At 36.5% G+C, this 12,913-nt stretch overlaps 1 protein-coding gene across 4 annotated transcripts in view; it reads left to right on the plus strand.

The window, feature by feature from the left end:
* Positions 1–557: 557 nt before the first annotated feature.
* Nfxl1 (nuclear transcription factor, X-box binding like 1) overlaps positions 558–12,913 on the plus strand; it is a 44,538-nt gene continuing 32,182 nt past the window's right edge. Inside the window, exons 1-5 of one of the 4 annotated variants that reach the window (XM_020158466.2) lie at positions 558–668; positions 1,042–1,269; positions 3,664–3,837; positions 8,600–8,709; positions 10,655–10,785. In XM_020158466.2, coding sequence (XP_020014055.2) covers positions 1,044–1,269; positions 3,664–3,837; positions 8,600–8,709; positions 10,655–10,785 — 641 coding nt within the window. In that variant the 5' untranslated portion in view covers positions 558–668; positions 1,042–1,043. Of the gene's footprint in view, positions 1,270–3,663; positions 3,838–8,599; positions 8,710–10,654; positions 10,786–12,913 lie in introns of all 4 variants that reach the window. The other 3 variants (XM_074042315.1, XR_012435813.1, XM_074042314.1) reach the window with 3 other exon arrangements.

A 12,913-nucleotide genomic window follows, 5' to 3' on the forward strand; every position in this document is an offset into this window, starting at 1 on the left:
TATTGGAAAACTCAGCAGAAAATATTTGATTCCTAGCTCTGAGCTATTTTCCTAATAAAATCTACTAGAGGGAGGCGTCTCAAAAGTAAAAATCGGCCTGCTCCAGCGAATGCTCAGTTTTAACTATAAGAGACTATGCTAACAATAGGAGTTAGATCTTCCACATTGATCTAGGCAATTCAGAAGAGCATCTATTCTCTCAACTGCAGCCATTTTTCCCGCAACTCTCTCCTATCCTAGTTTTCTTTCTTTCTTCACGGCGACCAGTTCCGACGTGTTTTCATTTTAAGTGCTTTTCCCGTGAGACTTTTCCCATCTCTCACAAGCCCCAAGACTAAACTAATGGTAGGAGAAAGCAAACTGGGGCCATCCTGAAGCACTGGGACAACCAGATGGGTTTAGGCGGAAGCACCTGCCAGTTGCCGGACCAAGAGTCTTCTGAGCCCGCTCAGCTCCCCAGCACGCGTCTTCTCCGGCCATGCATCCCTTTCGAACTCGAGAGAACGCCGGGAATTGTAGTTCCCAAGGGGTCGGAAGACTCGCGATTGGCGCGCGCGCACTGAACCACCCGGATAAGGAAGTGCCCCGCTCTGCCACGCGTTCCGCGGCTTTGGGCAGGGGATTCTGGGAATTGTAGTCGCTGCGGCGGGTGTGGGGGGACGCCGCCGGTAAGGAGACGTAGCTTTCGGTGGGGTCCACTCCAGCAGAGGGTTCCTGGCGGGGGCCGTGGGGGTCAGTCTGCTGTTTTCTGTTTCCTGGAGGCGCTTCTCCTGAGGCTGAGGAGGCGCTTCCCATCTCCCCGACTCTTCTCTGCCCCGCGGTCCATCTCTTTACCTAGTCCTCTCGGTCTGTCTCCAGAGTCTGGCGTTAGCAGGGACTTAGCCTCTGGGAAAGAGCGGGCCGCCGACGTGCTCCAAGTCCTCCCGGCTCTCAGGCACGCTCGGCACTTCGTCCTCCCACCCTGCGTTCCCCGATACCCGACCTTCGTCTCCGTGCGCGCGCGGTGCTCACGCTCCTCACTTCTTTCTTTTTCCTCTGCAGGGATGGAACCTTCCTGGCGCCAGGTGGCCGGTGGCCGAGGCCGTGCCCGAGGACGGGCCCCGTCCTCAGGAAATGGGGTCCCTCTCCGCGGCGCGGGAGGAGGGAGAGGCAAGGGCTCGGGGGGCGCCGGCGCCGGAGCCGGAGGAGGCGCGACCCCCGCGGCTGCAGGCGGAGGGCATGGCCGGGCGGGAGCCGCAGCGCCGCAGACGCCCTCGGCCGGGGCCAGCGGTGAGCGCGCGGTCGCCGGTGCGGGTCCCGGGGCACCGTCCTAGTGGGCTCTTCCGCCCTCCCGCTTCACTGTCTTCCCTGCTTAGTATTTAGAGGGCCTGCTTCTAAACCTTGCAGGCAGGTTTCCATCACACAAGTCATTGTCGTTTTAATAGGCGTTTCTTTGGTTACTTCTCTTCCCATCACTCTTTGCTTACCTGAGTCCATAGAGTGTAAGTTGGAAATTGTAAATTGTGTACCGCTGGTCTCATTGAGTTCGTAGTGTGGTGTGAGTAACACGGTGCTTGAAATCTGAATGGGTTGCCAGCGTGTGCTCATTTTTAAACATCTGCTTAACAACTTTTTTTTTTTTTTGAATGATAAAATAAGAGTTGGTAGCTTCAGCAGCCTTGTGTATGGCAATAGCTGGGCTGTGGTCGCAGAAATACCGTTTGGATAGGGAGTGGGCACGCCATCTTACATGGTCTCTCCTACTTCTGGGACCGGTTGTTATTGGCCATCTTTTCCAGATTGCCGTCCTTTACTTGTTCATACCCTGTAAGCACTTTAGCAGGTGGTACTTTTGTGGTGTCTGTTGACAAACGTCTGATCTGTTCATAGTTATATCTGGTGTTGGATTTAGCAGTTCCGGTCATCCAAGACCATGTTTTAGTGGAGCCTGACAGCACTTAACACACACTTGTGCATGGAGAAGAGAGAATAATCCTTGGAGTCATTTTATGTTTTTGTTTGGAATGTATTTTTCAGAGTACCTTTTTGTGGGATAGGGACCAGAATTGAGCTTCTGATGAGTTTTCTCCTGAAGTAAGGTCGCATTCAGTGAGGTTGTGTTTATTGAATTTTCATGATGGTGGTGGGGAAGTGTTCAGTTAGTAGGCCTAAAACGATTTTGGTAAGCTTTCTTGTATTTTTTGCGTGGAAGGAAAGCAAGCATTCGCTAACGGGATACTGGAGATTTAACTGTAAGAAAGAATACCTGGGAAGGTAAGTTACAGACATACTCTGTAACTCCTTGAAAGGGTGGTAAGTAAATACATTTATCAAGGTACACGTGTTTTTTATTGTATCTGTCCAATTCAGTCTTTTTTTTTAAGGTCATATGTTTATGTGCTAATTTCCCATGGAGTAATGATATTTGTCATCTTATTTTCAGTTGTATATCTTACAGCCATTACTTTTTTTCCCAGTACCCAATGTTGTTTAGGTGAGCATTATATACATTTTCTTCCAGTTTTACTTGAAAGAGTCAGCTTGGGTTGATAATTACCAACCAAACTGGCTGTGGTAAGAAAAGGAAAACATTTCATGAGGGAAATAAAGAGAGTTTTAAATTACTAATTTAAATGAATAAGTTTAAAATCCTCTCAAATAGGCACTAATGAATTCAGATCATTTCTGCCAGTTTGTGTTCTTAAAATATGGCCGTGGTCCGTAAGAGCTTATTAACACTTAATACTTGAAGGAAATTTCCAGGATTCTTGTTCTCAAGAAGTTTGAAGTCTCATTGGGAATATGTTTTATGAAGTAATCTAGTTCTGTTTCACGTTGCTGTTTAATCAAGAAACAAAAGAAGTACAGACAGTGTTAAGGAGAATAGTAGTAGAACAAATGCAGAGTAATTTTAATACTCTTTTTGTAGAGTAGAAGAAGGACCACTCCAAACTTAAAATTTAACATTCTTTTTTTGGAAAAAGTTGTAACAAGCACTTTTTCCGTGTTAACATTTTGTGTGGACTAATGTTCAGTATGTTTGTTTTTCATGACCACCAGCATGTCCACATTGAAGGATGGGAGTTCTTGAACTTTCTAAGAGGCACTTAAATATAGTAGGCACATGGTGAATACTATCTGCAAACTCTTTGGTGCCTTGGGTTGGGCTGGGCTGTGGTTCAGAAGAGAGTGGTTTGAAGAAGCACTCCTCTCTCTGACTCTGATGTGCTCTCAGAGTCACATCTCCACCTCTTAAAAATCACTGCGTACAATATATTGTAAAACATCCCATTTTAGTTTTTCATTGATGTTTTTATTTTGAGGTTGATCATCAGGTTTTTGATATTTTTGTTATATCTTTATCATTTTTCCCTTGATTTGTTAGTTACTTCCTATAATGTTTTATAGCTTTTAGTAGCATATTTACAAAATTGGAACTTTTTTTTGTGTTTTCTTTAGCCTATCAAGAAATTTGAGAAAAACAAAAACATTTTCTAAGGATTATAGTAAGGTAGAATGCTCCAAAGGTGGCTTTCAAATGCATGTTTAAAAATGATATCGTAGGCAAAAAAAGCCCAAACAAGATGCAGTCTCATTGGCTTGGAAAAAAAAAGATATTAGTATCATAACTTTTTAAGGATACAGATTTGCAGAAATGAAACCATTTTTTTTTTCTTTTAACAGAACTACTGTCTCAAAGAAAATTTGAGGAAATAAAGAAGGCTAATCAAGCTGCAGCCAAAAAACTTGTTGAAGAACACTTTAGCTCTTCATCTGAAGAAGAAGGAGATGAAGATTTTGAAGGAAAACAGGGAAAAATAGTTGCTAATACATTTATAACGTACACTACTCAGACAGGTATTGGTCTTTTACATTTTATCTTTTTTTCAATGTAAGCTTATTCCTGACATTCTTTGGCATCACTTTTATACTATATGGAATAGTTTTTGCCTCCTAAGAATGAGCATCTTGTAAAGTTGAGTTTTTATGCATTTTGCTATTTGAATTACGTGGTGTTAATACCAATTTTTCTATAAAGCAAATACGGTGGTGGCTCTTTCACAGCCCTAGGATTTTTCCTGTGGTTTTCATTGACATTCCAATAGAATGCTGGAAGGCTGCTATCACAGCTCCCTGAGAGGTAGGACAAGTTGTCCTGGGTTGTGGTTTGATTGGGCTAGAGGACTTGGGATATCTCGTTCAATCTGTTCTTCATTTATATCTCTTTTTCATCATGTTAAAGGTATTTCGAAGTCTATTTCATTTCTTGACTTCATTAGTTTGATATTATATCTTATTCCCATTTGATGTTCATACTTAAAAACCCTAAATTTCTTAAAGTCTGATGTATATTCATATTTGAGGAGATTGGGCGCATTCAGTGTGGTATAGCCATAGACTATTAATATTATCTGTTGTGTGTATCTGGGGTTGGTTTTTTTTTTTTTTTTTTTTTTTTTTTTGCTGTACAGGGGTTTGAACTCAGGGCCTACACCTTGAGCCAGCTCTTTTTTGTAATGGTTTTTTTTTTTGAGGTAGGGTCTTGAGAACTGTTTGCTTGGGCTGGCCTCAAACTGCAATCCTCCTGATTTCAGCTTCCTGAGTAGCTAGGATTACAGGCATGGGCCACCCCACCATCGCCCAGCTGGTTTGTTCTTAAAGCCACACTTGTTTATGTGCTAGAGGACCAAGTGATGCTGCTGTGTGTGACTTAGTATTATGTTGTAGAAATAGATTATTTTAAAGATAAATACAGGTGTTCTTACACTTTTTTCCACATTTTATACTTAAAGTCATTTGAACATTCTTGCATGTATTATCAACATTTTATAGATATGTCTCATGCTGTTTATGTACCCTTATGCTGGTAATACATGTATATAATCTTACTCAGTTCTTTTTGGTACTTTCGGATCCAGTTAGAGCTTTAAGAAACAGTAGAAATTTTCTAGGAAACAACTCTTCATAGTTGAAGCAACTCTCCTTGAGCTGTATAGTTACTAAATGACAGAGCTGGCTTTGAGCCTAGTTTACTTCGCTTTTGCTATTACTGGGATTATTGATTGTATTTTCTGTGTAGAAGCAGAAAAATTCTGAGGTAGATTAGACTTCTGCACTTGTACCTATTATGGGGAAAGTATTTAAAAACATTGACTCTCTAGCCAAACTGCCAAAATTTGAGTCTTGTCTATATAATGTGTGACATAATAATTAACACTTCAGGTACTCTGTTTCTTCTCTTGTAAAATGGATTTAGTGGTAAAGAAATACCTTTGGGTGGTTAGGATGAAATAAGTCAGTAATGCCTGTCGTGTAGTATATAGCTGTTGGCTGTAATGTAATACATTTTGTGAGGTTGATGATCAGAGATTTTTCTATCATAGCTTATTCTCTTTCCTTACCTTTTAAAAATTTGTTTGTTTTTTATCTTGTCTTCCCTTGGTTATAAAGTTCAACATTATAAGATCACATCTCTTCTACTCCCTGTTGCTGCATCCTTAGTTATTATATTGTGCTTTTTTTATTAGTGTAAATTAATTGTACAAAGTGATTCATTGGGATATGCTCACGTGTGTATAATGTCCTTTGATCAAATTCACCCTTTCTATTACTCTTTCTTAACCCTCCTCCCTCTTCTCCCTTTTAAAATAGGTTTTTAGTGAGTTTCATTATGCTATTTTCATATTATATTGTGCTTTCTTGAGTAAGGCCATTAATGTCAGAATTTATAACTGTCAGTACAACAGAAAAAAAAGTACAGCAGAGTTGGAGTACTTGTCGGAATAAAGGCAGTTCAAGCACAGGAGAGTTAATCTTAGGGCAGACAGAACAATTCATCTAGTTCACCCCTTCCTCTTCCCATCTCACCACCTTTTGTGATTAGGTAGTTGGCCTGTGTATTCTGCATATACGTTGTCAAGTAGGGTTCTGGGAAATTTGCCATATCTGCTAAGGAATTAAGTCAAGGAAGTATAGCTAATAGTCAAGCTCAGCAAGGTAAAAGTTGATGAAAGTAATTTTAAGGTTAGGGGGTTTCTTGTTTGTAGACAAATTCAGAGAAAGTAATCTTAAGCACTTTTGGACCTCACTTAAACCATCTGGATAGAGGCAGACTTTGTTTTTAAACAGGAATAGGTAACGTAACTCAGTGAATCTTTCAAATGTGTAGAGAAAACATCATTTGCCTGTCTTACTCATCTTTAATATACTTTTCATTATTAAATGTTAAGCTACTTTTTTCATATCAAATGCATTCATATTTTATTCTCACTCCTCTGTGTTCTGCAACTTTGCCTCTACCAAAATAAGGAAATCTGTTCACTTGATTTAAGAACAATAAATGTCAGAGTAATGAAATGGCTTTTGTTTTACGTTAGTGAACTGAACATAGGTCTTATCAAGGAGTTCAAATTTATCTGAGCACAGTCTTTACAGTTTTGTGATTCTTAACTTTCAAACTTACATAGTCAACTTTCTGTTGAGTGTCTCTACCTTGTATGGCCTATGGATGCATCACATTTATGTTGAAAAATTACTTATCTCTTCTTTTGTCTTCTTTATCTCAGCACTACAACCTTCTTGGTCACCCATGTAAGCTGGAAATCTGGAAACAGAGATGATGGCATGGGTGTTGTCTTTTTTTTTTTTTGCAGTACTGAGGTTTGAACTGGGCCTCATGCTTGCTAGGGAGGCGCTGTTCCACTCGAACCACTCCTCCACCCCAGGGGTTGTCTTTTAAAGGAACACAATCTAATTGTCACCAAAGCCTCCTAGGTTTTCTCATTCATTCTCTCTGTTGTTTTTTTTTAATTTTTTATTTATTTTTTGTGAGAAAAGGTCTTACCATGTAGTGCAGGCTGGCCTGGAATTCACTTTGTAGGGTGACCTCAAACTTGTGATGCTCCTGCCGAAATTTCTTTACTTTACTCTTTTCTCCCTACACAGTGTCTTTGCCTAATTCAGGACCTTATTCAATATGTGGGTTAAATCCTTGTAATAACTGAGGTCATTGTTATTCCTATTTGATAGATGAGAAAACCGAGATACATTAGTAACTCTCTTAAGGCCACTTTTTGTTTAATTCTTTATAACTGCCTTTAATGGTTCTTCCTGCTCTTTTTAGTCCTGACTTTCTCATAGGCAGTTTTCTTCAGTTGCTGGAGTGATCTTTTTGAAATGCATGACTTCAGAATGCTGTGCCATGCTGTGTAGTACACTTTACTGCTGCAGCCAAACCTTAATACAAATTTCAAAGAAATCTTACATAAGTTTTGTAAAGATAAAGTTAGACTTTATTTTGTCAAAGCTTATTCCATCATGTTTTTAAATTATAATTTATATGAATTATCTGTTAAATTAGAAGAAATTTAAAATGTTAGGTATTTGTTAAAACAGCTGTGCTGAAAAGCAAACACAGCATATTGAACATAATTGCTAATTTTGCTTAAGGATATTTTAAAAATGTTTACTTAAAATAAAGCATTTGTCTTTAATAATCTTATGTAGTTTGGAGAGTGCTTTTACATTTTTTTAAATATCCTAAATTGCATTTATATTTATAGGATGGTAGGGCACACTTTTGTAAGTGATGATTTTAGAATGTAAAGAATTAACCATGTGTCTTATTTATTGATTTTTTTCTTTTTGGCACTTTAAATTTTGGTTTGAACTAGGTTATTGCTTTGGTAAGTTCTATACTTATGTAAGTTTGTTTTTCTTGGAGACTCAGTCAATCTGTATTGAACAACTTTGATTGTACTGAAGGCATGTAGGCTTATTTTTCTTAGACTAACGTGTCTTGAATTACTTTCCTTTGGTGTCCATTTGGAATTTAAGGAATTTGTTCTTTTATTTTGCTATTACCTGATATTTCTTAGACCTTTCAGCCATAGCCCATTCCTGTAGAACAACACAAGAATTAAGAGGACTCACTCTGTAGTCACACTGAGGTTACTTAATTGTTCTTTGTCTCAAATTTTTGTGTCATCAAGATAATAATAGCTCACTAAATTCTATGGAAATGCTAATAGTATAGTGCCTAGTAAATAAATGGCTCCATATTTGCTTAAAGAAAATAGTAATAAAAAAAAAAAAAACTTATGCTCCTCTTTTTTTAAAGCAGAAATAGTGAACACAATTTAATGAAACATGGTTATTGTAATGACCACAGAATCTTTCATTCAGCAAGGTTTTATTAAGAATATGCTATGTGCTAAACATACATCCCCATGCATAATGTAACAACATATCATAACATAACAAAAAGTAGTTTTGACTTTTTCTTTCGTGCTTCATTTTTTAATGTTTTCCTTTATTACTTTGTGCCTTGGTGCTCTTGCCTATGGTTTTGCTCCTCCCACATTTGTTAAGGAAATAAGTATTCACTGAGAGAGTTAAGGTGTGTTTTTGAAGTAAATACGTAAGATTTAATTCACTGATGTAACCTTTTGACAGTTTATTAGGTACTTTTTTTTCTCCTTTGTTAAACTTTGCATTTTGTAACTATGTTTTGAGCAATTAATATTATTTGGCATTTGTTACATAATGTGATGCTGTAAATGAGTTTACATTATTTTCAGATGTTGCTTAACATGAGATTTTCGATTTTTTAAATTTCAAGATGGAGATACACGTGAATTAGAGCGAACAAAACAGTATGTAAATGAAGCTTTTCAAACAGGGGCTATGACATGCTTAATTTGTATTGCTTCAGTGAAGAGAAACCAAGCAGTAAGTTTTTCTTCTTAATGATGTTAATAAGTCTTCCCAAAAATCTTGCTTTACATTTATAATTTGTAACCACTTATTATCCTTTTACTTGTTTTTGTTTAAAAATGCTTCATTTGACAATTTTTTTATGTGAATCTTCATTTTGTAAATCTGAAGTTTAAAAAAATTATCAGGTGAGCTTTCAATATTTTAGTTCTATTATCTGAAGCAAGTATTATCAATTTTAATGTACATGTTGATTTGATAAAGCATTTTTAGCATTTGTACTTTAGAGATTGCTACAAATATGGAATGTTAAAATGTACTATCTTACATTATATTCACTGTTTTTTTGTTTTTAATTATTTTTTGTAGTGTTGGGGATCAAACCCGGACCCTGATGCCTGCTAGGCACCCCTTTTAGTGGTTTGAAAAAGATAGATACGGTCCTTGACTTCAAGGAAGTGTAACTTGTCAGTTATACTTCAGGTTTATTAGTTAACTTCTCCTAATGATGTCAAAGGCATTGTCAGTGGCAAAGGTCATTTGGGGGAGAAAGATTCAGTCATAACTCATATCCTTAGATGAGCTATAGCCTAATATTGAGGTTATCTGTATGTAAATTTAAAGGGGCATTAATGAAGCAATTAAATGACTGGATATGATAGACTCAGCTTTTAGATCTCAGATTAATCCACTGCCATTGTAGCTTTGTTGCCTAGAGAAAGAAACTCAGGCCAGATGATGCAGGCTCCTTTTGTAGAGTGAATTAGAAATTAACATGTTCAGGTTGCATAGTAGAGTGTAGCAAATGCAGGTGCCTTGGGTGATCAAGAGTCACCTCTGGTTGACTCACTTTGTTTTTAGGTGCAGTGCATGAAGAGCATCTCTGCATTCAGTTCCCCTTTAAATACTTATTCTGTGTGTGGGTGGCTTTTTTCCCCTCCTTTGGGTCTTTGTTGGCCTTGAGAACTGACTGCAGGTATAAAGGCCCCAGGGAGTTACTGTGCCTTGGGACAGCACTCCTCCTAGGAAATTGGTGGATGAATATTCTAGCCTCCCATTTAGTGGGTGGCGCTGGGTTATTCCAGCACCTATTTTACAGGGTGTTCTTCTCAGGGCTTCTTGCAGGATTGAGCTGCTGTGGCCCTTATAGTAATCTCAACAATTTACTGTTTATTGGCTTTTCTTCTTCCTTGTCTTATCTCCTCACTTCTGTGTCCAAGTTCTTAACTCAGGTACTACTTGGGTAGAGGAAATCAAACTAAGAAGTTAACTTTAAAAAAAAAAAAAAGTTTTTGTCAGCTCATACAATACACATACACATCTGATTTTTCTTACATGGTTGTAAAATATTGCAAGGAAAGCAGAATTGAGCTTTGTCAGTTATAGCAAAATGTTGGCAGGCTTTAAATAACAAAAAGGCTTTAAAGAAATATATGCATATGTTTACATTTAAGGATTCCTTTGTGGTGTTTTTTGTAATTAGAAACAACATAAATGTCCAACAATAACAAATTGGTTAGTTAAATTATGTACATAAATCTATAGTATATATACAGCTATAAAATTTATGTTGTGTGAATGTATTTGATAGGGTAAGTGCTTATACTATGTTAAGAAACTACAATTACATATTAGTTAGTACCAGTATGACTTCATTTTTACAAAGGAAGAAATATATATATATGTATATATGCAGCATGCAATATGTACATGCAATTAGAGATTAGCTGTAGTTATTTCTAGCTGATTGAATCTAATAATATTTTTCTTTAAAGTGTTCTATTCCTAAAGACATTTTTGTGAAGAACTTTTCTTCTCTTATATTGGCAGGAAAGAATTTTTCTTTAGTCCTTTAGGTTGCTTTTGAAAGTACTTCAGTATGATACTTGTTTTACAGTATTGTGTAATTAACAAAGAAAAACCATCCCATACATGTTAATTTCTGATACCTTTATCTTAGGTTTGGAGCTGTTCGGGATGTTTCTGTATATTTCACATGCCTTGTATCCAGAAGTGGGCTAAAGACAGCCAGTTTCTTGTATCTTCTTTAACGGACGATGATTTTGGAAAGAGAGATTATCCTTGGCCTTGGTAACTTCTTGTAGTTCATTGAATTTTTTAAGTTGCAGAATAAATGAAAGTTGTAGATCAAAAGTTGCTTTGTTGGCATTTCAGTGTCCAGGTTTGGCTTTCAATTAGTCATTTGGCTTGTGAAGATACGGGACCTTGGTAATTGCTTTTTTTCCCCCTTCAATTTGAAAAAATACTAGTTCCTGTCAATAACTAATAAATCATTCAGACTTTATTTTTCTCCTGCAAAACAACTCTTTAATTGTGCTTTTAAAGAACTTTAATTTCTTTTCTGTGGGACTGAGAATCATTCCTAATTTTGTACCTCTCTTCTGGAATTCCTATTAGTGTATGATAGTATTATATTGTACAAGATTATTCTGTAATATAGTTTAATTATAGGCTTTCCAGTTTTATCCTTGAAATCTCAAAATTGCAAGTGTATATCATTAATTTTCTACATTTGTTAGTTTTGCTTGGTTTTGGTGATTATTTGACCTTGGTTTTCTGTAATATTTTGAGAAAAAGTTAAAAAGTGAAAATTAATATATTTCCACTAAATAAAGACAATAAAAGTCTTAACCATATTGGCAGCCCAGAGAGGTAGATTCACTGACAAGGTAATGAGACCTAAGCTGAAGAGCTTGTGTGTTTACATCTTGTAACTTTTATCACTAATTTTTTATTTATCACTTTGTGTTCTTTTTCTTAACACAGATCCCCAAATTGTATAAGATTCAGACCTCACAAAATCTGAATTTGCATCAGACCTCTTTTTATTGTCATAAATACTGATGTATTTGTAATATTGTGGTGGTGTAGTTTTCTAAAAATATAGAACATGCAAGTTACTTTGTAAAAATAATTTTCAGCAATCAGTGAGAGATTTTATTTGCCTGTTAGCAATGAGGATTTGAAGTTAGTTGAGGGAAAAGGTGGGTGAAGCCTCCTTTTATTATGTGGTAGAGCCAGGATTGGAAACCTAAGATCTCTGACATATGAATTCAGTCCCTTTTCTGTTCCAACTGAGGTCTGTTTGCTGGTATTGCTCTTAGAAATACTGTTTTTTCTTCATGGAATGCACATGAATGCATGGGATTCTTTGAACACTTTAAAATTTCAAAGTCTCTGTTTGTTTTGATACTATATATTATTTATTGTAAAAATCCCTTTACAACAAATATCTGTTATTATTAACAGATAATTCTGTATCTATTAATTTTGTATTTAATAGATACAGAATTAAACCAGATAGTCTGACTTTTAGTTTTAGAGATTGAAACCTCACATGTGCTTTTTCTCACCCTTGCTCTTTACATTCCTATTTTAAGTAGTCATTTTGCCATAGAAGAAAGTAAAGAGAATAACACATATTCCTCCTAAATTGAAAAGGAACAAATATTTCATCAACTGTGTAGTTTGCATTCTGTATTTCACAATTTTTAAATAGCTATTATAAAAGTAAGTGACTGTTTTGTTTGAAAAGCCATTTCTCAAGATGTAGCTAGAGTTTGGTAAAAATGTTAATTGTTTTAAATTAGTTTTATGGAAATAAATTTAAAATGTGTTTCTGTTAAGGTACTGCTTGTTGATGAACAAGATATAGTGTCATCACATTTTATTGTTGGAATTCCGTTATTTTAAATAAAACTCTCACGTTTGCACATGTTGCCCTCACTGAAACAGTTCCTTATCAGTGTAAATGGGCAGTGTAACACGTGGTGAGTTGCCTGTTAGCCATTCATATCTGCACTTACTAAAAGCACACATTCTCCACTGTAGCTAAAAGGAATAGTAGACATTTTTTCTTTAGTAAAGGGCAATTGAACTCTTTCAACAAAATACCAATTATTTATAACAGATGAGACATGGCATTTTACAAGATTAAAAAAACCGTGATTCTCTCTGGGTTATATTCATAGGCCATATCTCAAGTGCCACAAGTGGCTGTTGTATACTTTAATAATAAGGTAAAAAACAGTTCCATCTTCTCAGGAAATTATATTATACAGAGATGTTCTAGACGGTTAAATTTTAGTAAATTCTTATTTTTTTAAACTAATATAATGACTGCTAAGAGTTTCTTAACAAAAAACTAATTGAATAGACTATAATGTGTTACTGTTCCTGTCTCTTATGTTGCTTTTTT

Source organism: Castor canadensis, chromosome 9 (genome assembly GCF_047511655.1).
Source record: "Castor canadensis chromosome 9, mCasCan1.hap1v2, whole genome shotgun sequence".
In the NCBI taxonomy this organism is placed as follows: Eukaryota; Metazoa; Chordata; class Mammalia; order Rodentia; family Castoridae; genus Castor; species Castor canadensis.